The sequence below is a fragment of the Vicia villosa genome, unplaced genomic scaffold (assembly GCF_029867415.1).
Source record: "Vicia villosa cultivar HV-30 ecotype Madison, WI unplaced genomic scaffold, Vvil1.0 ctg.003839F_1_1, whole genome shotgun sequence".
Classification (NCBI taxonomy): Eukaryota; Viridiplantae; Streptophyta; class Magnoliopsida; order Fabales; family Fabaceae; genus Vicia; species Vicia villosa.
Window position 1 is genome coordinate 114258 of NW_026706315.1, and position 26891 is coordinate 141148.

The following is a 26891-nucleotide window of genomic DNA, read 5'->3' on the forward strand; positions in this document are numbered from 1 at the left end:
TTCTTAAAAGCTATAATCACAACAGTGATATTTCTCTTAACGTTTAAGCTTAATCTCACTAATATATTACAGCAGCAATGTAGTGAGCTTTGATGAAGATGAAGTTTCTGAGCTTTGAATTGAACAGCGTTTCAGCAAGTTAATATTCACAGAATTTGGTTCAGAGTTGTTCTACTTGCTTCTCATCAGAACTTCATATTTATAGGCGTTTGAGAAGATGACCGTTGGGCGCATTTAATGCTTTGCGTATTCCGTACAGCTTTGCATTTAATGTTTCACGCTTTTGTCAACTACCTCGAGCCTTGTTCACGCTGTGTCTACTGACGTTGCCTTTAATAGCTTCCAACGTTCCTTTTGTCAGTCAGCGTAGCCTGCCACTTGTACTTTCTTCTGATCTGATGTTTGTGAATATAATATTTAAATATCATCAGAGTCAAACAGCTTGGTGCATAGCATCTTCTTGTCTTCTGACTTTGAAGTGCTTCTGAGCGTGATACCGTTAGAACTTCAGTGCTTCTGCTTCTGATCTCAAGTTCTTCTGATGCTTTCATAGACCCATGTTCTGATTCTGCCTTGACCATCTTCTGATGTCTTGCCAGACCATGTTCTGATGTTGCATGCTGAACCTTCTGAGACAAAGCTTCTGAGCGCTGATTTGTGCATTCTCTTTATATATTTCCTGAAAGGGAAATTGCAGTGTATTAGAGTACCACATTATCTCACACAAAATTCATATCCTTGTTATCATCAAAACGAAGAATATTGATCAGAACAAATCTTGTTCTAACACTCACGCTCTCCACCCAAAAGATATCGCCGCCGAAGGTCCTATTCCCGCTCCCCTCGACGAAAACACCAGGAACCTGAGGAACCAGAAACTGGGAGCCTCTCCCCCGAGCAAGGACATCGGGGCCCCACCAAAGTTGTTGTGAAGGTCCGCGAACATTCCCCTCCTGAGGATAACCGCAAGACTTTTGGGAAAACACAAGGAAAACCTCAGCGAAAGCACAACAACCGCGAGAGACACTCAAACTCCCCCGGTCCAAGTGACGAGTAAGACTTCCGCAGCCCTTTATCGGAGGACATCCAAAGAGCCCGTCTGCCCCGAGGAATGGAGAAACCCCCAACTCTAGACCTCTACGATGGGACCACAGATCCTGACGACCACATTCAAAGCATTGAAGCCGTTATGGACTATCTTGTAGTCCGAGATCTATCAAATGTCGAATCTTTCCGACCACACTCAGAAAAAGAGCGATGACCTGGTATAGGAACCTTCCTCCCAACTCCATCCACTCCTGGGCAGAACTCAAGAATCTTTTCTCAAATCATTTCACAGCCTCTCGCCGGCAGTCGAAGTCTGAAGCAACCCTCGAGGCCGTTATTCAAGGGACCAACGAACCTCTCCGAGAATACCTCGACAGGTTCAACAAAGAGGCCGTTCAGGTGCAGACAACTGATCACATGAAGAGATACCTCCTGGAACGAGGACTCCTCCCCGGGAGTGACTTCAAGAAAGCCATCAAAATTGAGAAAGTACGCACCATGGACGCCCTCCTCCTCAAAGACCAGGCCTACATCGCCTACGAGGAAGGCGAAGCAGCCGTGAAGAAAAGCTCGAGGAGCAACGACGCTGCCCGTAGCTCAAGTCAAGACTATTCTCTCTCTCGCCGAGGCAATGAAAAGAGAAAGGACGACAGGCCCCGTGACACAAAGGAGCAAAGAGGACCGGATGGTCGTTTTAACGACTACACTCCACTAATCGCCTCGCGCGAGCGCATTCTAGCCGAGTGCAAGAGTACAGAGTTAAAAAACTCTAAGGTCCGGCCTCCGAAGCCAAATCCCACCAGACCGAGGACCGAAAAGTCAAAATACTGCAAGTACCATAAGATTCATGGGCACCTAACCGACGAGTGCATACACCTGAAAGACGCCATCGAGACTCTGATCAAAGAAGGCCGTCTCTCCAAGTATACAAAGAAAGGAGAGAACTCCCACCGAGAAGGGCAGGGGACTTCTGACGGGGACAATTCACCAGATGACAGACCATTGCAGGTTCCTCTATCCGTCACCCGACCAGAAGACTTCGTACCCTCGGTCGGAGTGACCTCCGCTCTGAGCCCATGGGAAGGATTCCCGACCGCCATGGTCATCTCTAACGGTGGAGATCCGGGCTCTCTCACGATCAGCTCGGTAAAGAGAAAGTTTGACGAGCTCATCAGCGCCAACTCAGACCTCGGTCCAACCCTCCAGAAATTCAAAGGAAAATCAGATCCGATAACCTTCTACCTCGAGGAACTCCTGGGCGGAGCACCTAACGCCACGATTCCCCTGCTCGTCCGAGCAAGGATGGCTAATTTTGACGTCCGTCGGATCATGATTGACGAGGGAAGCTCGGTCGACATCATGTACTCCCATCTCTTCAAAACCCTCAAGATGGACGACTCCCACCTCACTTCATACGTAGGTTCCGACCTTTATGGATTCAACGGAACCACCACCAAACCTTTGGGTTACGTCGAGCTGATCGTTACTTTCAGAGAGGAAGAAGCTTCCAGACAAGTCAAGACCCGATTCCTAGTGATCGACTACAAAACTCTCTACAACTGCATCATCGGGCGGCCCACTCTAGCCGAACTAACGGCCGTCCCCTCGACCGCACACCTCAAGATGAAGTTCTACACCAAAAGGGGACGAGTAGCCACCATCAACGCCGGCATCGAAACAGCCAGAAGGATATTCGACGCATCGATGAAGGGACTACAGCTGATCACCCCTCCTTCTGGCGCCAACAAGAAGCCAAGGGCCGGAGACAAGCCAGCTCGGGAAGACCTTCAGCAAACGACTAATGTCAGCTCAATCGACCTCGACGTCCGTTTTCCAAAGGAAGAACTGAAGAACGGAGAAGAACCCAAACCAAGGACAGCTCACCCCGTTCGACCAATTCCGGACGGCGACTTTGAGCTCGTTCCGCTGGGCGATAACCCCGACAAGGCGGTGAAGATTGGCGAAGACATCCCGGATCTGCCGAGGAAGCAACTCGTAGCATGCCTTCGAGCCAACTCCGACCTGTTCGCATGGAGCGCAGCTGAAATGCCCGGACTCGACCCCAAGGTTGCCTGTCACCACCTCTCCATTGATCCAACCGCAAAGGCAGTAGTTCAACATAGGCGTAGGTAGTCTCCCGAGAAAGCGGGGGCTGCCGAGAAAGCTGTAAAAGACCTCCTAGAGGCAAATTTTCTTTCCGAGGCCAAGTATTCAACTTGGCTCTCAAATGTTGTACTAGTTAAAAAATCTAATGGAAAATGGAGAATGTGCGTTGATTATACCGATGTTAATAGGGCTTGTCCCAAAGATGCTTACCCTTTGCCTAACATTGACAGACTGGTCGACAACTCGGCCGGTTATAAATTGTTATCTTTTATGGATGCTTACTCAGGTTACAATCAAATCCCCATGGCGAGATGCGACAAGCATTGCACGACATTCATGACCGAGTCGGGAAACTATTACTACAATGTAATGCCCTTCGGACTCAAAAATGCCGGAGCCACATACCAGCGGATGATGAACAAGGTATTCCAAGGAGAGATCAGAGACACCCTCGAAGTATACATGGACGACATGATCGTCAAATCCCGAGAAGACACTGACCACACCGCGCATCTCGAACGAGTATTCGAACAGGCCAGGTCCTGCAAGATGTGTTTCAACCCAGAAAAATGCACCTTCGACGTCCGGGCAAGAAAATTCCTCGGTTTCTACTTGACCGAAAGAGGAATAGAAGCCAACCCGGACAAATGCCGAGCATTCTCGGAACTCCCGACACCCAACAATAAGAAATCGATCCAAGTCTTAAACGGGATGCTCATGGTGTTGTCTCGATTCGTCGCGAAATCCGCCCAACACGCTCTCCCATTCTTTAAACTACTGCGCAAGGAAGCGACCTTCGAATGGTCCGAGGAGTGCGAACAAGCACTATCCCACCTCAAGCAAACCCTCTCGGAACCGCCCCTCCTGTCCCGACCAGGAAATGACGAGATCTTATATCTCTACCTAGCTGTCTCCAATGAGGCAGTTAGTGCGGCCTTAATCCGAGAAACCGAAGACGGGCAGAAACCCGTATATTTCACCAACAAAGCTTTGCAAGGACCCGAAGTGCGATATCAGCAAATCGAAAAAGTCGCTTTGGCACTAATAACCGCCGCTCAAAGATTGAGATACTATTTCCTCGCCCATACAATCGTCGTCCGAACCGACCAACCGATCAAACAACTCCTCGGTCGCCCGGACATGGCCGGGAGAATGCTTAAATGGTCCCTAGAGCTATCCGAATTCGACATCCAGTACGAAAGCAGGAAGGCACCGAAAGCTCAGGCACTGGCCGATTTTGTGGCCGAGATGACCTCGATCACCTCCCCCTCCTTCAGCCGAGAATAATTGGACCATCTTCATAGATGGCGCCTCCAGCAGCTCGGGGAGCGGAGCCGGCGTTATCTTGGAAAACGATGAAGGACTCATCATTGAGGTATCCTTAGTTTTATCCTTTACCACTTCAAACAACCAGGCCGAATACGAGGCTTTCCTCGCCGGCCTGCGACTTGCCGAAGACGTAGGCGCTCGGGAAGTAAGGATTTACACTGACTCCCAACTCGTCGCATCTGAAGTTAACAGCGACTACCAGGCCAAAAATGATACCCTCACCGAGTATCTCGCGCTAGTCAAAGAAAAAATGAAAAACTTTGCAAGAGCAGAAGTCGAGCACATACCCCGGGAGCATAATTCCCGGGCCGACGTCCTCTCCAAACTTGTGAGCACGAGGAAGAAAGACGGGAACAAGTCAGTAATCCAAGAAATCCTCTCGAAGCCAAGTGTGGATAAGAATGCTTCCCTAACGCAAGTGCTCACCATTGGCGAAGATCACTGCTGGATGACTCTAGTGTATAATTTCCTCACGAAGGACGAACTGTCGACAGACGCAAAAGAGGCCTCCACAATCAAAAGACGAGCCTGTTCGTACGTCATCGTCGAGGACAAACTATACCGGCGAGGATTTTCCATTCCCCTTCTTAAATGCGTTGACGCCTCCTTAGCGCTCGAGATACTGCAAGAACTTCACGAGGGGATCAATGGCCAACACCTCGGCGGTCACTCATTGGCGAGAAAGGATCTCAGAGCCGGATACTATTGGCCGACCATGCAGCAAGACACTAAAGAACATGTCCAGAAGTGCGATAAGTGTCAACGCCACGCCGACATGCACCTTGCTCCACCGCACGAGCTTAAATCTCTATCATCACCCTGGCCATTCTCCACTTGGGGAATGGACCTCCTCGGACCATTCCCGATAGGATCATACCAGAACAAATACCTGGTGGTTGCCGTAGACTACTTCACTAAATGGATAGAGGCCAAAGCGCTCGCCAAGATCACCGCCCAAAACGTCCTCCGTTTTTATAAACGAAACATGCTCGCTCGGTTTGGGATGCCACAGGCCATAATAACCGACAACGGCACCCAATTCACCGATAGAAAGTTCCAAGAGTTCGTGTCCAAGCTCGGCACCAAGCAACACTTCACTTCGGTAGAGCACCCCCAAACCAACGGACAAGCCGAGACCGCGAACCGAGTCATTCTCCGAGGACTTAAACGAAGGCTCGACGAAGCTAAAAGGGCTTGGGTCGAGGAGCTGCACAGCATACTCTAGGCGTACAGGACGACGCTGCATTCGAGCACTAGAGAAACCCCATTTAGACTGACCTACGGCACCGAAGCCGTCATCCTCGTGGAAATCCGAGAACCTTCTCGTCGGACCGAGTCACCTCTCGAAGAAGAGCTCAACGACAAAGCTATGAGGGAAGAACTCGACATAGTCGAAGAGATCCGAGCAGGGTCTTCCCTCCGCGAAGCCAAGTTAAAGCAACAGATAGCACTGCGCCATAACGCCAAAGTCATCAAATGCGAACTCGAAGTGGGCGCTCTAGTGCTCCGCAGGAATATGAAAGACTCACGCGAGGGAAAACTTGCCCCAAAATGGGAAGGCCCATACCGAGTTTACGATAAAACCGAGAAAGACGCCTACTACCTCGAGAACCTCCTCGGCGAAAAACTTGCTCGACCCTGGAATGCTGAAAAACTCAGACAATATTACAGCTAAAATCAGCTAACTTTCCCCGAACACTAACCTCACAAACAAGAAGGTGATCGGGCACGGACGCGAGTCATGGTATGGGCGCGAACGCTCCATGATAACGATAGTCGGAACTCCTTCCCGAGACAAAGAGCCGACCACACAGGGAACCCTACACCTAGATCCACCATGGCAGTACCTGCACGGCAGAACCCCAGCTCACGATGAAACCGTTCATGCCACGAGCACTTGGCCTCGACCGCGGTCTCATACTCGTTCATAGCGCATACTTGCTCTGCGCACCCAGTTCGTACCCCACACGCCTGGAAAACCAACCAAGGTCGAGCATACCCCATTAAGGAACAATATCCTTAAGTACGGTATCCCTCGCACATATTGACGACCATCAATTGTCGAGCGCGATCCCATAACAAATATTTCTAAGTATAATATCAGTCGCCCGGAATGCCGAGCATACTACAGCCACAAATATTCCTGAAACGTTAGACATTCTAAACACATAAAAAAGTCAAAACACGAACAAAAATTGCGAAACAGGAATATATTTAAAACCCAACCAAATTGGCCGGTAATATTCAGCGGTTACAAAAAATTGACGGGCACGCAGGCCCCATAACAAACCGGGAAAAGCCAAATATCCAGAAAGAAAAATAATTTGGCACGCAGGTCGAGCTAACACGGGTGCGCTGACCCAAAATAACAAAAGCAACAAGATCATTCGTCCTCGGCCGAAGAGTCGGGCACTAGCTGTCCAGCCACGATCTTGGTCGAGAGCCCAATGTTGTCCGTCTTCAACCCCGGGTTCAATAGCCTCAGTTGCTGAACTGCACGGTCGAACCCGGCTTCAGCTATATCGACGAGATCGAGCTTTAGGTTGTCAATCTTCTCAACAAACTCGGCCCTGGACTTCAGTGCAGCCACATCTGAAGACTCCTCCACCGAAGGCGCCCAAGACAGCTCGGGATTAGCGAACTTTTTCTTCTCCGCCTCCATCTCTTCGTCCTTTTGCTTCAAGAGGTCCTCAATATTGTTCTTCGTTTTTTCCCAAAAAGCTCTCAACTTGGCCACCTCGTCCTCGGCGACCTTTTTATCAAACTCCGCTTTTTTCAGCACATCAGCAGAAATCGTGCCCCCCCGGCGAGCACTTGAGCCATCTCCACCACCCTCATAACAGCAGCGCTATCGCTAGTAAGCTGTTTGAGGCGGGCAGGGGCGGTCATCCCTTCTATTCACCGAGCTTCAACCGAGGAGACCGACAAAGGATACCGCTCGAAGTACTACCCGTTCTTGAAGCAAGGAGGAAGCAAGAATCCACGATCAGGTCCCAAACTTGACGGTTCTTCATGAGCCGTCTCGGCATGGCGCATCTTCTTTGGAGTCCTCTCCCCCTCCACATTCACCTGAGGAGAACCAGCCGACCCTGAGTTATCGCTCGAGGCTGCTGTCCGGTTCTTGCTCTTTGCTCGTAGCCTCTTAGCATCTTGGGTTACCTTCGGGAGCTTATCATCCTTCATCGGCATAGCATATGAAAAACAAAACAAACAAATTAGCAGGAAACATTAACTTGAAATCCAAAGAAAAAAAAATCCTAAACACCACCTAGTAGCGCCTTAGTTTCCTCGGCGTCTTGCACGACAGAAGTGCTTTCGTGTTTATGGCCCGAGTCTCGATCTTCGCCACATCCCCCTCGTCTAATACGGGTTCTCCGGTCCTCGGCACCCACTGGGCCAAGGAGAAGCTGTCCACGTATTTGCACAGAACCGCAACGATGTCGCGTCCTTCTCGTCCAGATCTTCGTCTTCATATGTGTAATGCTTAGGAGGAGCATTGAAATGACCCTTCCACCAAAAGAAGGGGAACATGCTACAGAGCTTCGTCCTCACCTTCCCGGCCTCATCCCGCTCCGGGGTACCATCTTCACCGTGCACTGTCACCAACTTTGATAAAGAAGTGTACGCTACCCGACTATGCAGACGAATGACGTAGTAACGGTCCTTGAAATCCTTAACCGAATCAACATACATCTTGAAGAGCTTTCGGTCGGAATTCTTTAAAGAGACCCAACTAAAGCGCCCATCAAACGATTGCCTTTGGACACGGAAACAACGGTCGGACAAGGTGGTCGTGGCACCAATGCCCAGATAATTACATACGATCTCGAAAGCCCGCATAAAGGCAAAGGCATTCGGATGCAGTTGGGATGGTGCCAAAGAAAGACTGGCTAGCATAGAAATTAGGAAACTTGAGAAGGGCAGACGAAATCCGAGCTCCCTGAACACGTAATCATACATGGCGAAGCTGTCCCCATGGAAGTGAGAACAAATCCGCTCATTCACGGACGGCCAAGCCGCCTGGAAATTTAGCTCGTCGCTTGGTCCCCGGTCTTCGACCTCTCGGAAAGCCCCAACTAGAGACTTAGTAAACCGAGACACCACCGTCATAGGCTCGTCATCCACCCAGTCGAAATCAGCCTCGCAATCATAGTCGAAGAGTGGGGTCGGGGGAACATCCTCTTCAGCTCCGGGGTTTGAAAGACCCTCCTTTTCGTTGTCCTCTTCTATCACAGAGAGACGCGAGTTCTCAACCTCTATCTCCTCGACCTCCGAGCTGCTTGCAGTCGTCTCCCGCGAACTAGCCCACGAGCTAGACTCCAAGCTGGACGCCGAGCTAGACCCTGAACTGGATTCGCCTGCATGCAGAAGGAAAAAATGAATTTGACGGTTCATCAAATCCACCCTTCCACCGCAACACAAGTGAAAGGGTAGAGCGGCGAGCAGTGGAGCCCCCGGCCAAACCCCCCTTGGAGGACACTCTCGTCCACCGGCCGAGGACTCACCCCATTGAACTTAGCGAAAATTAAACAAAATGTATACCCGAGCCCTACGCAACACGATCGACGAAATTCTCGAATGCGCCGGGCGTAATTATGAATAAGCCGAGGAAAAACGCGAAGGCACCGACCAAACCTATGGGTTTGCCGAGCCAAATCATGAAGATGCTGGGCTGTAAAGAAGAAATCAACTAACTAATGACTCATTCCCGGACATCGCTTGAATAACCCGGGGAGATGAGGAAGTCTTTGAATCTCACTAAGAGAAACCGTCGACCTGGATGGTAAAAACAGCGGGGACGCATTCTGCAAATCCCCTAAAATCTACAAGAAACGCTTGAAACCATGAGTTAAAGACACAACCGTACCTGGTGATGACATGATTCTAGCAAACTGAAGTGCGAATCTTCAATGAGCGTTGTTAAACGATAAAGATCTGGAAATATCATCCTGGAGTCGAGCACGTAAGCGGAGAGTGAAAACCCCCAAATGAGAGGGTTTAAGCCCTTTTATAGGAAAAACGCTCGGAATACGAAAGGTCGCGTCGTCTGACACGTCCTCCCCTAGGCGCCGCCATCTACCCCTAGGCAATCATTACTCCATGCCACGTCAGCAAGTGTTGAACATGCGTGGTTTCTCATCTTCCCCCACGAACGGCCCCGTCCGAGCACAACCGGATGACGGGGACGATTCAGAATATGGGCCGAGCGTTAGCAAAGTCGAAGCTCCTTGCTCGGAACTCCGACTTGGGAGGCTCCTGTTCTGGACTGGGCCAAGATTCGGCCCAATCTACTTTCGGCCCACTTAACCTTGGGGGTCCAAACCATCTCATGGCCCACAAAAAGCAAACAGTGCTCATCTACTCCGTGCCCGGCATAAGCGCTCCCCGTGAGCTATCTGGTGCCTTGCTCAAGCATGCTCCTCGCGAGCACCCTCTCTACCGAGGACCCTTCTCCTTGTAGGGTTCCTTCACATCCAACCCCCCGAATAATGCGGAGTCCACGTGGTCCCCAAAAGACCGTGTCTCCCTTAAACTTCGGAGTGGTTGACCAGGACGGAGAGCACTCACGCACCTCCGATATTTCCGCCTAGGAAACCTGGCAGTCTCCTAGTTGGGCCTGGAAATCCAGCCCAGTAGTGAGATCATGGCCCAGCGCTGGGGGCTATAAATACCCTCTTTCACTAGAGGGTCAGGTATTCAATCTCTTCTAGCCTTTAGCTCGTACTTGCACTCCCTTGCTTGTTTTCTTACTTTGACATCGGAGTACCTTGTAGGTACACCCCCCCTTCACTTCTCAAAGACCCAGTTCCGAGCAGGCTGTGACGATCCTTCTGATCAGGTACGATCAAGTTACAATTAAGTTACATACACTCTCAAATATTCTTGTTTTTACAGTAAACAATTTTTCGAACTAACCAATATTTCAACCCAAAAACTAACAACTAACACTGCCATTTTTCTCAATTTTTCTCAACATAAATTCATGTTTCAGAACATAAGCTATTCCACCATTATAAAATTTCATCATTTATTCAAATCTTCACTTTCATATAACCTCTACCAAAATTTACCTTTTGAAAAAAAACATTACAACTCACAACACAAACACCTCACAGTAATTATAACACCAAATAAACAAAAAGGGATTCAATCGAAACAGAACTAAAATCACCGTCGTCGCGGTTACAAATGTGTCCTTTATTATTGTTGTTGTTGTTTCTAATTTGTCTACAGGTTATCAAACAGCATCTGCACGCAATAATCGGTGAAGAAGAAGAGGGACGTTCCATGCCGATTCGCCAACCAAACAAAATTGGACTGCATCGCAAGCATACCTGACGAAATCAGATATTCCTCGATGCTGCTCCGACTACGACGACATCACCACCATTCCTCACGAAAGCCCCCGGCCACCTCTCCAACCGCCTTCAGATCTAACAACAGCCGAGCCGCCCCGTTTGATTACGAGACCCGCAACATCGCGCCGGAGACACCACAGATCCGCACCGCACCCATCTACCAACAGCGCTTTCCGTTTTCGTCGGTGAGTCTTCTGTCGATTTATGTGTTTTCCTTTGTTTCATTTTTTCTCTCTATTGTTACTGTAAATATATGAAGAGAAAAGGAGAAGGTTAAAACGTGAAGAAAGAGACGTAGCAACATTGGTTTTAATTATTTTGTCCTTTTCTTTTATTTTCTTAACTATACTATTGCATACGATGTGTTGATATCTTGTTGGTTGGACATTGTTATTATAAAATGTGGTTATGTGTATATGGAAAAGTCTTACTAATCCCATTTTTGTTGTCACTTACCATTATTCTTATATATATATATATATATATATATATATATATATATATATATATATATATATACTTTTCACTTAGATTTTTTTTATTAAAAATATAAAAAAATATCTTATTTGATTAGTATTTATTTTCTCATATTAAAATTTCAAAAAGATATATGTTGTCTAGTTTTAATTTTTTTTTAGATTTAATATGCTAATAGCTATATTAATAAGATCTTATTTGTCTTATTAAAAAGCACCAAAAACATTTTAATTAGTCATTTTACTTTAAAGTTTAGCATGATTAGTTTTACATTTTATTTTGTTAATTGTAATTAATATTTGTAAGTAATCTTTACCATTTGTTCATGCATCATTTTATGTATATCCGTGACTAACATTTTCTTATTTTGTGAGGTACTACAATTGAGCATTGAAATATTTTGCAAGACCTTTATAAATTTTTGTATATGTTGTCTTTTATTTTCACATTTTTTAATAATGTAACTGCTTAGGGTATAAAATAGTTAAATAGGACATTTAAATTCCCGTACTTTATTTTCCCGCACGTTTTCTTAATTATGTAACTGCTCATGGGATGTAATAGCTTAGGTAAATTTACTTTTCCGCACCTCCTATTTTGTAACTGCCCTAAAGCCATGTAATAGCTTAGGACTCTTTTATTTTATGCACCATATAAACTGCTATATAACTGCTTAGATGTATGATAAGATCAAAATCAATCGTTAGCTCACTAACTTCAAGATAACATAACTGAATATAACACATTCCTTTTACTGTTCACACACTCACCTTTAGGGTAACCCTCTCTTATTGCCTTTCGATATTATGGTTAAGTCCCTCGAACGTAGGGATGTCTTAGCAAGGTTGCCTCCTATTAATATCATCATAAGTCCCTTCGAGTTGCCTACGATAAAATGATGATCGTCCATTCGAATGCTAAGACGTCCTTACTTGTTGCCTTCTATGACCATACGATGAACCTTCGATGTCCCTTACATCTAATGAAAGGACTTCCTACTAAATAATGGTGTGGATAGCCCCTTTCCCTAAACGAAAGACTTTAAGAACCAGATAGACCTTACAAACTTAGGGTAGGTAGTTCCTAATTTCTTACTCACAACAAATTCAAACAAATTACTTTTCACACCTCACTTTCTTCAGAAAACATCTTGCAAGACAAGTACTTTGTATATAGTCAAATGATGAATCATTACAAAGTCAAGTTCTTTTACAAACCGTTTTTCTAAACACACACTACACTTTTAAAACAATTCAAATAAAACAAGTGAGCTAAGCAATTAAGAGCCCATGGATAACCATGGATACAAAGGGTGCTTACACCTTCCCTTTGTATCATTGGCGGAGCCAGGAATTTTATATAGCCTGGGCAAAAAATTTAACTGAACGTTACATGTGACAATATATAAATAGTCATAGAGTGTGCTACATAAGAGAGATGAAACCTCACTTGCAAATAGTGTGCTAAATAAAATTAATAGGTACATGCCCTCTGCGAGACTTCTTTGCGGTGAATGTTCGAATAATATCAACATATCATCAAGTCATTGAACCACACATCGTTGATCTTATTGCGCAAATCAGACTTGATAATCTTCATTGCTGAAAAAGCTCTTTCAACGGATGTTGTCGACACCGGCAATATCAAAGCCAACTCAATGAGCTTGTACACCAATGGAAATACCAAATGTTTCTCAGTTTGAACCATCTTCTTAGCCAAACTTTGAACATTTTCACAAGAAGTAAAAGAAGCATGCCTTTTCACTTTATGTACATAAGTCTCAAGTTGCTCCCTTATTGTTCCACGATCATCATTAGAAAAGTATGCATGATAAATATTAGCAAGACGAGCGAGCTTATCAACATCAAACTTGGAAAAAGAGTTCTTGGGGTCAAGACATGAGAAGCAATCCACCACAACGTTACTTCCTTCACAAAACCGGTGATCCATCTCCACACATATTTTGTCAATAGCAACATAAAAAACCTCTTCACGGTAATGGTGAAGATTAGTGATAGTCCTCCCTTCTCTTCTTGAACGTCCCCGAACCTGTATTTCTTCATCCATATTTGGCACCTGAATACTTTGAGCAAAACAAAATTCTTGGACATCACTAAATAAATCATTCCAACCACTCTCTGTCAATATAGTCAATCGAGCTTTAACATCATCAACTAATTCCATAGCAAGCACAATATTAAGATCTTTTGTTTGCAAGATTTTTGAAAGTTCATTAGTGATACCAAACAAATTTAACATAAGCTTCAAAATGAAAGAAAATTTAAAGCTCTCCATTTTTTCAATCAAACCCGCCGCTTAAGATGGTCCACGTCCATCTTCATCAACAATACTAAGCACCTCTAACACGGAGGACCACATCTTTCCAAACGAATCAAGGTAGTATAATGTGAACCCCATCTAGTATCTCCGGATCTAGCGAGACTAGATGATTGGTGCAAGCCCTTTCCTTGAGATATCTCACCACTCTCAAGTTTATTCAAAATATCTTGGTGTTGTGCCTCCTTCAAAGAATCCTTTCTCTTGCAAGATGCACTTGTTGTGGTTACAATCAAGGAGATGTACTCAAAGAAATCATGAATAGATGAGCAACTACTAGCAACAGACACAACCACCAATTGCAAACGGTGAGCATAATAATGGACATAAAAAGCATAAGGGTTTTCATCTAGAATCTTTCTTTGTAAACCATTAAACCCACCTCTCATATTTGAAGCCCCATCATATCCTTTCCCTCGTATCCTTGAATTAGATAATGTATGACGATCGAGAATACTATAAAGAGCATTCTTTAGTGCCTCAGATGTAGTATATTTGACATGATGTAGAGCAATAAATCGTTCCACAACTTTCCCTTTGTCGTTCAAGAACCTAGAAAAATAAGTAAAAATTCAAATGTATTCGTCTATGTTTGAATGAAATTTACAAGTTTAAGTTAATAATTGTAGTAGTTTCAATAACAAACTCATTGTACTAACCTCAACATCACCGCCATTTGTTCTTTGACAGATATATCACGTGACTCATCAATAAGCACAGATAATTGTCTATCACCAAGCTCTTTCGTAATCACCTTGGTAAATTCATGTGCATAATAAGTTGCAAGCTCCTTTTGAATGTCACCGGAAGTCATAGTGCAATATTTTGAACCACGATCAAAAGTATCTCTTACTTTTTCATCATTAGATTTTACCTAATCCACCATCTCTCTAAAATTTCCCTTGTTTAGAGAAGTAGAGCTTTCATCATGGCCACGAAAAGCAATGCCTTGTGCTAAAAGATATCTAATACAATCTAAAGAACAAGTTAAACGGATCTTATACAATTCTTCTGATTCCCTAGTTGCTCTAGCAAAGATACTTGTCACACTTTGTCTTTGATTATTATAATCATCATTGTGCTTCACACATGAGTTGTGCTTACTATCATGACTACCAATATGATCTTTAAAGCCTTTAGATGCATGCTTCCAATCTTTAAATCCGTATTTGTTGAAGACTTCATAACCAAAGTGTTCGGCCTTCCCGGACGGCTTAAAGAGAAAGCAATAGAAACAATAAGTTGCATCCTTCGATTCATTGTATTCAATCCATGTATAATTCTTATACCATGCTTTACAAAATGCTCTTGAATACTTCCCAAATTGAGTACGAGGAAATCTTGCTAAATCTGGTTGCGTTGGACCCTTCAATATATATGCCCTCCTCACTTGGTCTTGAATATCCGGAGCATACTCATGAATTTGTTTCCTACATCCTGGATCACGCACAATCTCATTTGGATTAAACTCGTTGGCCACATTAGGGGGTGTTTCTTCTACTTTGAATTCCGGTTGCTTAACATTCACTTTCTCAATACTTGTTCTAGGAACCAAAAACCTCCTCATCTCTAAAATTTAATGAATCAATGAAACAAATTTTTAAGTAAACAATTTATAACACACAAATTGACGAGACCGAATAATTAAATAAAATAAATAATTCATAACATCAAAATTAAAAGAGAATTTTATTATTATGAATGACCTATTAAATTAACCAAAATCTTTGATACTATATTAGAACCAAAAAAAAAAAGAGTAGAGTTTCTTTTAAAATAAAAACTACAATATAAATATTAGAAGAAAAATTGAACTATCATTCATTCTAAATTAAACTATGTAAAATTGACCTATATTGAACTATATTAAAGCAAGATACGACAAGCATCATTCTCAAACAACTGCTCGGTGGCAGAAAAATCCATATATGCAGGATAAAGAAAAAGGATGAAACGAGAAAATTGAACTATGAAATTGGCAATAAATTGGAACGTGCAAATTGAACTATTGTTATAATATAATATAATATTAGTATTGTATTGTTATAATAACTAATAAGAAGACAAATTAAGAGAAGTATATTACCTGTGCTAGTGCTAGCTGGAAAGTGACATAAAGGAGAGAGAGGAATAGGAACAGGCAGCAGGGGCGCTTCAGATATAAAGAGAGGGTTTTTGCGGTACTGTTTAGTTTTGTTTTTTTAATTTTTGTTTTAAGTCATAAATAATTAATTGGGTTGGGCATGTCTGGACCATTGGGTATTCATGTGTTTTAATTTTTACACCCTTATTTTTACTAATTTTGCCCCTAGTTTCGTTTAAAAATCGGCTATTAAATTTGGGGGAATACAAAGAAAATAGGGGTTGAGCCCGGGCGCGTGCCCGGGCTTGCTGGGCTATAGAATCGCCCCTACTTTGTATAAATTACCCCCCGAACCCAAGTCTTTTTAAAAGGTCTTTCCTGTTCTTTTTACCTTTCCAAAAATTGGATAAAATAAAAGTCGGTGGCAACTCTTGCTATCCGCAACATTTAGAAAAGTCAGTTCTCCCACTGTGTTACACTCCCCAACAAAATGGAATGAATGCGACACATGACATACATCCACAAATCACATATTCACATCATGCAACAACATCATCCGAACATCGTCTAAACATCATTACTTGTGTAGTAATGCATCACCTCACAACCACGTCGCTATATTGTACCATCATACAACAATGATTCATCTCACAACAACATATATATCTTATAACAATCCAATTCGAGAAAGATTCAAAAGAGTTTCCAAATTTATTCAAAGCATATACCACGGAAAGACAACCATTAAAGCTTCACATAGGTTCAAATGGTACTTAGAAAAGAGTCACGATTCAAAAGATACGTCATTTTAAAGTTGGAACAAAATTTGTGAAACAGGGTCCGCTTAGCGAAGGGATCCAGAAGCGAACTACAAACAAGGTCCGCTTAGCAAAGGGGTCCAGAAGCAAACTACAAACAAGGTCCGCTTAGCGGAGCACTAGCAATCCGAGACAGAAGTGAAATGCAAAGCAAGGTCCGCTTAGCGGACTAGCTCCGCTTAGCGGAGGCGCGATTTTGCAGAAATTCAGTAACAGTATCAGACTTGCATAATCCCCCTCCCTTCACCCATAACTCATTCTAAACATCAATTAACCAGGCATAAGCACAAAATCTACCATCATTCATCACTACATATCAATTAAAACACGTTTCAAATCATAAATTCATGCATTTTTTCATAAACCCTAACATCTCTACACACAACTTCCATGGATACAAACATACAATCAAATCCCACCCAAAACATCATCATACATCCATTTAGCATGAAAGAATCCCACCCTTACCTTAGGTTTTGGATTTAAGACAACTCCAGCTTCAATATTGAGATTCCCCTCTTTCTCTTCACTCTTCTCTTCTCTCTTCTTCTTTCACAACTTTGTCAAAAATGAGCTTCTAAGTCTAAAACCCCTAAAACCCTTGTTTTGTTTAACTTACTGTCTTTCTCATTACTAATGGGCCTTAAATCGCGCCCTACACTTACTAATGCTACCTTAAGCCCAATAACTCTTCTAATTCATTAACTTATATTATTTACTATAAAACCCCATAAATAACACCAATTTCGCATAAGCACTTAATTAACACATAAATAGTAAAAAAAAACACATATCATAACACGACATAATTAAATAAAACACGCAAACTAAAAGCGAGCGTTACAACTCTCCCCCACTTAGAATATTTTCTTCCTAGAAAACTACCTCAAGCAAACAACTCCGGATACGACTCGCGCATCTTGCTCTCCAACTCCCATGTCAAACTTTCACCGGTAGCACCCAACCAAACGACCTTCACCAAAGCAATCTCTTTGCCTCTAAGCTTCTTCGTCTCGCGATCCTCAATCCTTATAGGCATAGTCTCCACCGTGAGATTATCTCGCATGTGCACATCGTCCATATGAATCACATGCAAAGGATCCGAAACATACTTCCGAAGTTGTGACACATGAAACACGTCATGCAAATTCGAAAGATTAGGCGGTAAGGCTACTCTATACGCCACATTACCAACTCTCTCGGAAATCTGATATGGTCTGATAAAACGAGGAGTCAGCTTCTTCGACTTCAAGGCTCTTCCCACACCAGTCATTGGCGTAACTCTTAAAAATACATGATCACCAGCTTGGAATTCCAAATCTTTCCTCCTCTTATCATGGTAACTCTTCTGCCTACTCTGAGAAGCCTTCATCTTCTCCTGAATTAACTTAACTTTATCGGTAGTCTCTCGAACAATCTCAGGTCCAAGTACTACTCTCTCACCAGATTCGTGCCAACACAACGGAGTCCTACATCTCCGACCATACAACGCCTCAAAAGGTGCCATTCCAATACTCGAATGGTAACTATTATTGTATGTGAACTCGATCAATGGAAGATAAGTATCCCACGTACCTCCCTGCTCAAGAACACAAGATCTCAATAAATCCTCCAAAGATTGAATCGTTCTCTCCGTTTGACCATCGGTCTGAGGATGATACGCCGAACTCAACCTCAAGTTAGAACCCAACGCCTCTTGCAAAATCTTCCAAAAATCTGAAGTGAACCTTGGATCTCTATCCGAAACGATACACAAAGGAACACCATGCAACTTCACAATCACACGAACATAAATCTCTACCAACATCGAAATTGGATAAGTGATGTTAATAGGTATGAAATGCGCTGACTTCGTAAGGCTATCAACAATCACCCAAATAGAATAATGTCCTCTCACGGTATTCGGCAAACCCTTCACAAAATCCATAGAAATGCTATCCCATTTCCATTCAGGAACTTCTAACGGTTGCATTAAACCAGCAGGCTTCTGATGTTCGACCTTCGACTTTTGACAAGTCAAACATGCGTACACAAACTGAGCTATGTCACACTTCATTCCAGGCCACCAAAACAAATTCTTCAAATCTTGGTACATCTTTTTAGCTCCGGGATGAATACTCAGATTACTCCTATGACCTTCCTCAAGAATAGCTCTTTTCAAATCCACATCATCAGGAATACAAATCCGATCACGGAACCTCAACACACCATGCGCATCCAACTTGAAATCACCATTCTCAACTTGATCGACTCCAATCATCGAATCAACCAATTTCACATCCAACTTCTGGGCTTCTCTGACACTATCCAAAAAATCATTGTTAATCTTCAACATACCCAATCGAACACTCTTAGGAGTCACTTCACATACCAAACTCATATCTCAAAATTGCTCAATTAATTCTAACTCCTTAACCATCATTGCCGACATATGCAAAGTCTTGCGACTCAAAGCATCGGCAACAACATTAGCCTTTCTTGGATGATAATTCAAACTGAAATCATAATCCTTCAACAGTTCTAACCACCTTCGTTGTCTCATATTTAATTCCTTTTGATCAAATAAATACTTCAAGCTCTTATGGTTACTAAATACCTCAAATCTAGAACCATAAAGGTAATGCCTCCAAATCTTCAACACGAATACTACAGCAGCAAGTTCTAAATCATGCGTAGGATAGTTCTTCTCATGAACTCTCAATTGTCTCGATGCATACGCAACAACCTTATCATTCTGCATGAGTACACCTCCCAAACCCATCTTAGAAGCATCACAATAAACCACGAACGATTCTTCCGGATTAGGCAATATCAGAATCGGTGCCGACGTCAACCTTTTCTTCAACTCAACAAAGCTCTCTTCATATGAAGCATCCCATACGAAAACTTTACCCTTACAAGTCAACTTGGTCAACAGAAGGGCTAACTTAGAGAAACCTTCAATGAACCTTCTATAATAACCGACTAATCCCAAAAAGCTTCTAATCTCGGTAGCCGACTTAGGAGTTTCCCATCTCAACACAGCATCAATTTTAGACGGATCCACGGAAATACCATCACCCGAAATGACATGAACAAGGAAGCTAACCGCTTTCAACCAGAACTCACACTTAGACAACTTAGCATACAACTTATTCTCTTTCAAGACTTGCAATACCAACTTCAAATGCTTAGCATGATCTGATTCTGATTTAGAGTAAATCAAAATGTCATCAATGAACACCACCACAAAACGATCCAGATACTCATGGAAAATGCGGTTCATGTACTCCATAAATACTCCAGGTGCATTAGTAACGCCGAAGGGCATCACAGAATACTCATAGTGTCCATAATGTGTTCTGAAAGCCGTCTTTTGCATGTCCTCATCTTTCACCTTAATCTGATGGTAACCGGACCTCAGATCAATCTTGCTAAATACACGAGCACCAACCAATTGATCCATCAAATCATCAATTCTTGGAAGTGGATACTTGTTCTTGATTGTCACCTTATTCAACTGACGATAATCAATGCAAAGCCTCATACTTTCATCCTTTTTCTTAACCCACAACATTGGAGCTCCCCACGACGACACACTAGGTCTCACAAACTTCTTCTCAAACAACTCTTCCAACTGCTTCTTCAATTCAGACAACTCCAATGCAGACATCCTGTACGGTGCCATAGACACAGGTCTAGTACCAGGTACAAGATCAATAGAGAACTCAACTTCTCTCTCAGGCGGCACATCGGGAATTTCATCAGGGAAAACTTCAGGAAATTCGCATACCACATTCAACCTTTCTATCACAACCTGATTCTCAACAGACATCGAAGCAACCAATGCGAACACTTGAACATCTTCTTTCATCAACAAACGCAACTGTTTGGCCGATAACAACTCTAAGCTTTCCTCTTCAGGAGAAGAAAACCTCACAGACTTATCAAAACAATTGATGTGAACATGGTTATGCCCTAACCAGTTCATCCCCAAAATCACATCCAAACCTCTCAACGGCAAGCAAACAAAATCAACAAGAAAGTCTCTGTCGAAAATTGACACGGGACAACTTAAACACACCAGAGAAGTAGTCACCGAACCCTTAGCCGGAGTGTCGACAACCATTTCTCCGTTCATAGAAGATAACACAAGACCCAATATTTCAACACAATCAGCAAATATAAAACAATGAGTAGCACCGGTGTCAATAATAGTGATCAAAGGAATGCTATTAATGAAACAAGTACCTTTGATGAGTGAATCCTCACTAGTGGTCTGAGTTCCCAACAAGGCGAACACCTTTCCACTAGATTGCTCCTTCTTAGGTTTCGGACACTTGCTTCCGATATGGCCTTCTTCACCATAGTTGAAACAAACCATCTCCTTATGCTTACATTCAGGCGCTTCATTTCCAAACTTACCACAATGGAAACATCTCTTGGTACCAGCAGTACACACAGTGCTCATGTGACCAACCTTGCCACACTTGAAGAACACAATACCAGCAGGAGCATCTCCCCCACTAGTTCTCTTACCCTTAACCACTTTCTGCTTACCTCTTCCACTTGGAGCTTCATAAGGCTTACCACGACCTTGTTGACTTTTCCCCCTCTTCTCATTTATCACACGATAATGAGCATTGTTGTCCTCCTCATAGATCTGACAACAATCAACCAGATCAGCAAAGATACGAATCTTCTGGTAACTAATTGCCTTCTTAATCTCCGGACGCAAACCATTCTCAAACTTAATGCACTTGGAAAACTCACCATTCGGCCCATCATAGTGTTGGTAAAACTTTGCCAACTCACCAAACTTAGTAGCATACTCCACAACAGATTTGTTCCCCTGACTTAGCTCAAGGAATTCAATTTCTTTCTTACCATGGACATCTTCAGGAAAGTACTTCATTAAGAACTTCATGCGAAACACAATCCAAGAGATCTCCTCGCCGCTCGCTTCCAATCTCCTACAGGTCTCTAGCCACCAATCATCCGCCTCAACTACTAGCATATGAGTCCCATACCGAACTTTCTGTTCAGGAGTGCAATCCATGACACAGAAAATCCTTTTAATCTCCTTAAGCCATGTCAACGCACCATCAGGATCATGAGTTCCCTTAAACACAGGAGGGTTCTCTCTTTGGAAGGTAGCCAAACTCTGAGAAGCAGCATTCTCACCACCATTCGGTTGGTTCTCCAGAGCTTGAGCCATTGCTTCCAAAGCAGCAGCTATCGCAACATCATTCGTCCCAGCCATCACAAGTCTTCACTACAACACAAAAGCAATCAGCACAAAATAACATTACACGATTGTTAGACTACACTACGACACGACTCATGGCCGAACAAGATCGACCTGCTCTGATACCACTAATGTAACACCCCAAATCTACCTCTGTCATACCCTAATTTTTGACCACCCTGAGATGTCACATCATTGACATCAAATTAAAAAATGTTTCTTGAATCGGTTTGGAAGCCATGATCGAGACTGCATTTATTCAGTCATTCTTTGCAAGATAATTCATGCTCATGGAGGTTTTCAATTTAAATGCGCCATTTCCAATTTGTGGATTCAAGAAGATTGTTTGGAATTTATTTCGGGACTTTTGGCCTATGGATTCATCATGGTGAAGAAAATTATTTCTCATGGATTATTTGGAAGATGATACAAGTTTGAAACAATTCATGGAAATTTCATCAAAAATTGCAAGAAATATCTTTTAGTCCATTTGTTGAAATATTATTTCAAGTATGGTTCAAGGACATGAATTTAAGAATTTCGAGTTCAATATCTTTTCAAGTTCATTGGTGCAAAGACATTCTTCAAATCACTTCAAGGAATTTCCATTCAAGATTTATCATGGTTCATTTGAATTTGCAAGATTCAAAATTTCATTCAAAGAATATCCAAGATTCATGATTTATACAATTTCATTCAAGGAATTCTAAAGGAAATTCAAGCATTACAAATGATGTTCTTTTACATGAAACAAGTTCTAATTTCTAAACAAATTACAAGGTTTCATCCAAAATTCAAGAATTACATCATTCCATTCATACAAAGTTCAAGTTCATGCAATTTCTAAAGTTGAAGTTTTATTGGTTACAAGAACAAAAGAAAAGAAAAGTCTCCAATGCTTTCTTGAATTCTTCCATCTTCAAGTTTACATTCTTCATTCAAGTTTCTCCATGCTTTCTTCAAGAATCCTCATGCAACATGAAAAAGAAACAAAAAGGGTGGAATTAGCAAAAGTCAAATAAACAATTCAAAAAGCCCAAAAGCCCACATGGAGGCCATCTTTTTCGAAAAAAAAGGGAAAAGGGAAAAGTCAAAAAAAGTCAAAAAAGTCAAAAAGTCAAAGAAAGTCAAAGAAATATATATATTATGTCATAACTACCACATGGAAGTTACAATGTTATGACATAAAACAAGCTTGTCGTGGAACTTGCAAGAGTTGTGAAGAAAATCTTTCCATCCCATGTGCATATTCTCCCATGTGCACAAATTTACAGAACTTGGCTGCTAAGCAAACTTAGCATGTAAGAAATTTTGCAATGATTATTTTGGGAAAGAATATTCTTTGTAATGATGACAACTTAACAACTAAGTGAGCTTAAAGACTAAGCTTAGTTGCCAAAATGACCAAAATTGTCCCTCATTTGTTCCTCTATAAATAGAGGAGAAGCAGAAAAGGGAAAAACACAGAAACTTTCTGTCACTCCTAAGTTACAAAGAAGAGAAGAAAAAAGGAGAGAAGGCAGCCAGCAATCTGTAACTTCTAAGTTACAGAAAAATTCAAAAGTAAGAAGGAGAAGAGGGAAGGCCTTCATACCTTGCTTACTAGCAGCCTTCAATGATGGCACCCATCTTCGAGCCTCCATAGATGACTCTTCAACATCCTCTCCGCAGGTAAGTCTCTTTTCCTTCACTCTCAATATTTCCATTAATCAGTGTTGTACCTGCAGCAACAACAACAGTTGCGGCAACAATAAGCCACGGTTCAGAAACACAAGGAATTTGCTCAACAACATCAACCAATTCAAAGCAACAGCAACAACGTGTTCAAAAATTCAGAATAACATAACTCAGCAACAAAATTCCAGAAGCAAGAAGGATCAAGGTCATACCTTGGTGATAAATCCAGGTAAGTCATTTCTACCCTACTCTCAACCTTGCTGGTTAATTATTGCTGTACCTGTAAAATGTTCAAAACCGAAAACAGAGAGTATATGTTATTATTGCTGTGTCATAAAAAACTTGTTGGTACCATGAGAACAAAATTGAAGAACAAACCTTGAGTTTGTCTTCAATCAAAAAGTCCAGAAGCTTTTGTTTTTGTTCACGGCGGGCAAAATCGAAACACCAAAGAAAGTTATCACTGAGCTATCATCAAAGAGAAAATAAAAAGCGAAAAATTTGAGGAAGAATATACCTGGGCTCGCAGGTATTTGAGCTTTTTCAAGCTTCTCTTCCATGGCCGTCGAGAATCACTTGTTGTTGTTCACCGAGCAAGAGTGACCGAGAGAGTGAGTCAAGTTGTGATTGTTGTTGTTACTCTATTTTCCAGAAACTTTTGTGAAGAAAAACCATGAGCTGAGTGAGAAACCGAGAGAGGTTTTTTTTTCACTGTTGATTTCGTTTAGCAAGAGAAACTCAGCGAGAGAGAGAGAGGCGACGAACCAAGTGAAAGCTTGTGTTTGTTTTCTTGTTCACAGCAAGCGATTGAGAGAGGAACCACCGAGTTTGATGTTGTTCATCGGAAAAAACCGAGAGAGAGCAAGAGCAATCGAGAGAGAAGAGAGTATTTTTCTTCTTCTGTTTTGTTTCATCGTGAGAGAAAATGAGAGAGATACAGAGGCGCTGCCTCTATGTGTTGCTTCTTAGGGTTTTCTCAAAACCCAACTTTTGTGCTAAGTTTAGGCGGATCCGGGTTCTATCTGACCCGACCCGGTCCGGTCCATGTTTTTACTCAGCTTGTTATTTTGTTTTGGGCTCTCACCCCCATTCAGCTTTTATATCCCTGGCCCAATTATTAAGTTAACTATCTCTTTTAATATTCTTTAGAAAATTGCTTTTATATATAAAAAAGATTTAGTATTTTATTTTAATATAGGTTTTAGTTTTATTTTCTAATCCTTATTAAAATACCAAAAAATATATTAGATACATATTTTTATTTATGTTTTCTAATTATTTTCTTCTTTCATAAAAACTACAAAAAATATCCTTTCTTAGATTAATTTATTTTGAATTTAATATTTTCATATAATTTTGTATAGTTAATCATTTAATTTTTTATTTGATTACTGTTGCACATTACTGGAATTTTCTCACTTTATCCGAGACTTCGAGATTATTTCTCTGTTGTTCTCTAGCTTTGTCTGTTCGTTTGGTCTTCCATTTGCTATAGAAGTCCTTAAACAATTACTGGATGATCGTGGAATGCTGTAAGCTGTAAGCTTATCCGACGTTCTTTTCTGCTGGTGTGGATGCTCAATAATTGTTGAGATCCCAATTTATTCCAAGCATATCACTTAAGGATCAAGGTAACACCTCAAACTCAGAAATCCAATTTCTCATTCTTCGAGGTAAGCCTAAAACTCATAAAACTGTTTTTCATAACAGTAATCATTTCAAATCATCAATCCACTGTTTTCACAATAGTAATCATTTCAAAGATCACAAAATCATTTTCAACTGTTTTTTCAACCAGTACTGTAAAGTACTGGGCCTCTAATAGAGTGTAAGTCCCAAACACCTTCTCTTCTTAGCTTGTTTTCAAAACTGTATTTTCAAAATCTTCTTTCTGTTTTCAAAACATTCTTCTGGTATTTGAAGGGCATTATTCCTGGTGAAACTCTTCAGATACCTATGTGACCTTTGTCCATCTTCACTTCTTCTGTTTTCAAAAACCATTAACTGTTTATCATATAAATATTCAACTGTTATCAACAAAACAACAAAAATATTGTTGAGGCTCTGTACATACTTCTTCAAAGGCCTCCACTCCATCCAGGTTAGGCTTTACAAGCTTTCAATTTACAGTCTTTATTTAAATTACTGTCAAATATAAATTGTGCATATATATTAGTTTAGAACTACGTTTGAGTATAAACCCTAGGACAGTTAAACTATATATATATATATTATAGGAATATGACCTAGGATTGAGAATGTCTTCCCGGTGAAGGCTCTTTCCTAATTAGAGATCTGTAGTTCAAACCCCCCAATATGAATTATTCCCGGTGAAACATCTTGGCAAAAACCTTAGAATCCAAAAAAATAGGACACATCCACCCAAAGAGGAATTATTCCCGGTGAAACCTCTTACCCATTTGCTTAGAGCCAAAATAAGTTCAAAACTACATAGCTTTCTCTTGTGCTATAACAAGGACCCTCGATTAGCCTCCTCTTGGGCTTTGTACAAGGACCCACAGGCTTCTTAAAAGCATTTCCAGCTTCCTCTTGAGCTTGTATACAAGGACCCATCAGGTTTCTTATAAACATAGGAACAGGTCTTTAGTCACCTTTTAGCCTACCCTGGTGAGTTTTCTTCCAATTTAAACCAGACTTTTAACAAGCCAAGTTTGTCTCAATTTTGCATTGAGTACACCTTTTGGAATGAGAGACATGGACAGTCTCTGTCACCCTTATCTTCATCAATCTTCCTTAGCAGAGTCTAGGATCCATATTTGCTTATCCTCAACATGAGTCAGCCTTCATCTTGGGCTTTAAACAAGAAGTCTCCACTAGATAATCTTTCTGCCATTCACCAAAAGAGTCAAAACCCCTGGAAAGGGTTAGCCTCCAAATCAATCCATCATTTCAATAAAAACCCCTGGAAAGGGTTAGCCTCCAAAGTCAATTAATCAAAAAGAGTCACGACCCCTGGAAAGGGTCAGCCTCCAAAAAACATGATAAAGTCAGTCTTTTAACAGACAATTTCTCCAGCTGAGTCAAAACCCCTGGAAAGGGTTAGCCTCCAAAATCAGTCTTTCAAAAATAAAAGATTCATTCTCTTAGGAAATAATCTCCCCAAATAGAGTCTCCCTAAGTAGAGTCAGCCTCAATTCTAGGCTTCGTACAGAACACCAAAAAATCCTTAGTTTAAATACTCCCCAGTAGAGTTATCATTTCAATAAATCAATAAAATTAATCAAAAAGCCTCAAGCTTGGGCCTCATTCAAGCCAGCTAAAGTCAAATCTTTCATATAGTAAATAGACATAGCTTATCTCTATAGAGAGATATTTTTACTACTCTACCACATTCAAATAAACAAACATTTCAATTTCAATTTCATTCAAAGTCTCCCATTCAGGACTCTGAAAGACATGCTCTGGCACAT

The 26891-nt window shown here is 42.0% G+C and overlaps 3 protein-coding genes across 3 annotated transcripts; 1 reads left to right on the forward strand and 2 right to left on the reverse strand.

Annotated features, from left to right (window-relative positions):
• The first annotated feature begins 1257 nt into the window (after positions 1–1257).
• Positions 1258–3180, forward strand: LOC131641557 (uncharacterized). The gene has a single exon (XM_058911862.1). It carries the CDS (start codon positions 1258–1260, stop codon positions 3178–3180), a length of 1923 nt encoding a protein of 640 aa, XP_058767845.1.
• Positions 3181–6865: 3685 nt separating this feature from the next.
• On the reverse strand, positions 6866–7671 carry LOC131641558 (uncharacterized). Its single transcript, XM_058911864.1, has 2 exons — positions 7433–7671; positions 6866–7295 (listed from the first exon to the last, which is right to left on the reverse strand). The coding sequence occupies exons 1-2, from the start codon at positions 7669–7671 to the stop codon at positions 6866–6868; spliced, it is 669 nt and encodes a 222-aa protein (XP_058767847.1).
• Positions 7672–14529: 6858 nt separating this feature from the next.
• On the reverse strand, positions 14530–23489 carry LOC131641559 (uncharacterized). Its single transcript, XM_058911865.1, has 2 exons — positions 23378–23489; positions 14530–15224 (listed from the first exon to the last, which is right to left on the reverse strand). The coding sequence occupies exons 1-2, from the start codon at positions 23487–23489 to the stop codon at positions 14530–14532; spliced, it is 807 nt and encodes a 268-aa protein (XP_058767848.1).
• Positions 23490–26891: the final 3402 nt, after the last annotated feature.

Coding starts and splice junctions, on each gene's coding strand:
- LOC131641557 (XM_058911862.1), top strand. CDS start 1,258: ATGACCTGGTATAGGAACCTTCCTCCCAACTCCATCCACTCCTGGGCA.
- LOC131641559 (XM_058911865.1), bottom strand. CDS start 23,489: ATGGAAATATTGAGAGTGAAGGAAAAGAGACTTACCTGCGGAGAGGAT. Junction 15,225..23,377: donor GAAGGCTGCTAGTAAGCAAG/GTATGAAGGCCT, acceptor ATTAAATTTTAG/AGATGAGGAGGTTTTTGGTT.
- LOC131641558 (XM_058911864.1), bottom strand. CDS start 7,671: ATGCCGATGAAGGATGATAAGCTCCCGAAGGTAACCCAAGATGCTAAG. Junction 7,296..7,432: donor CCTCCTTGCTTCAAGAACGG/GTAGTACTTCGA, acceptor AGATGGCTCAAG/TGCTCGCCGGGGGGGCACGA.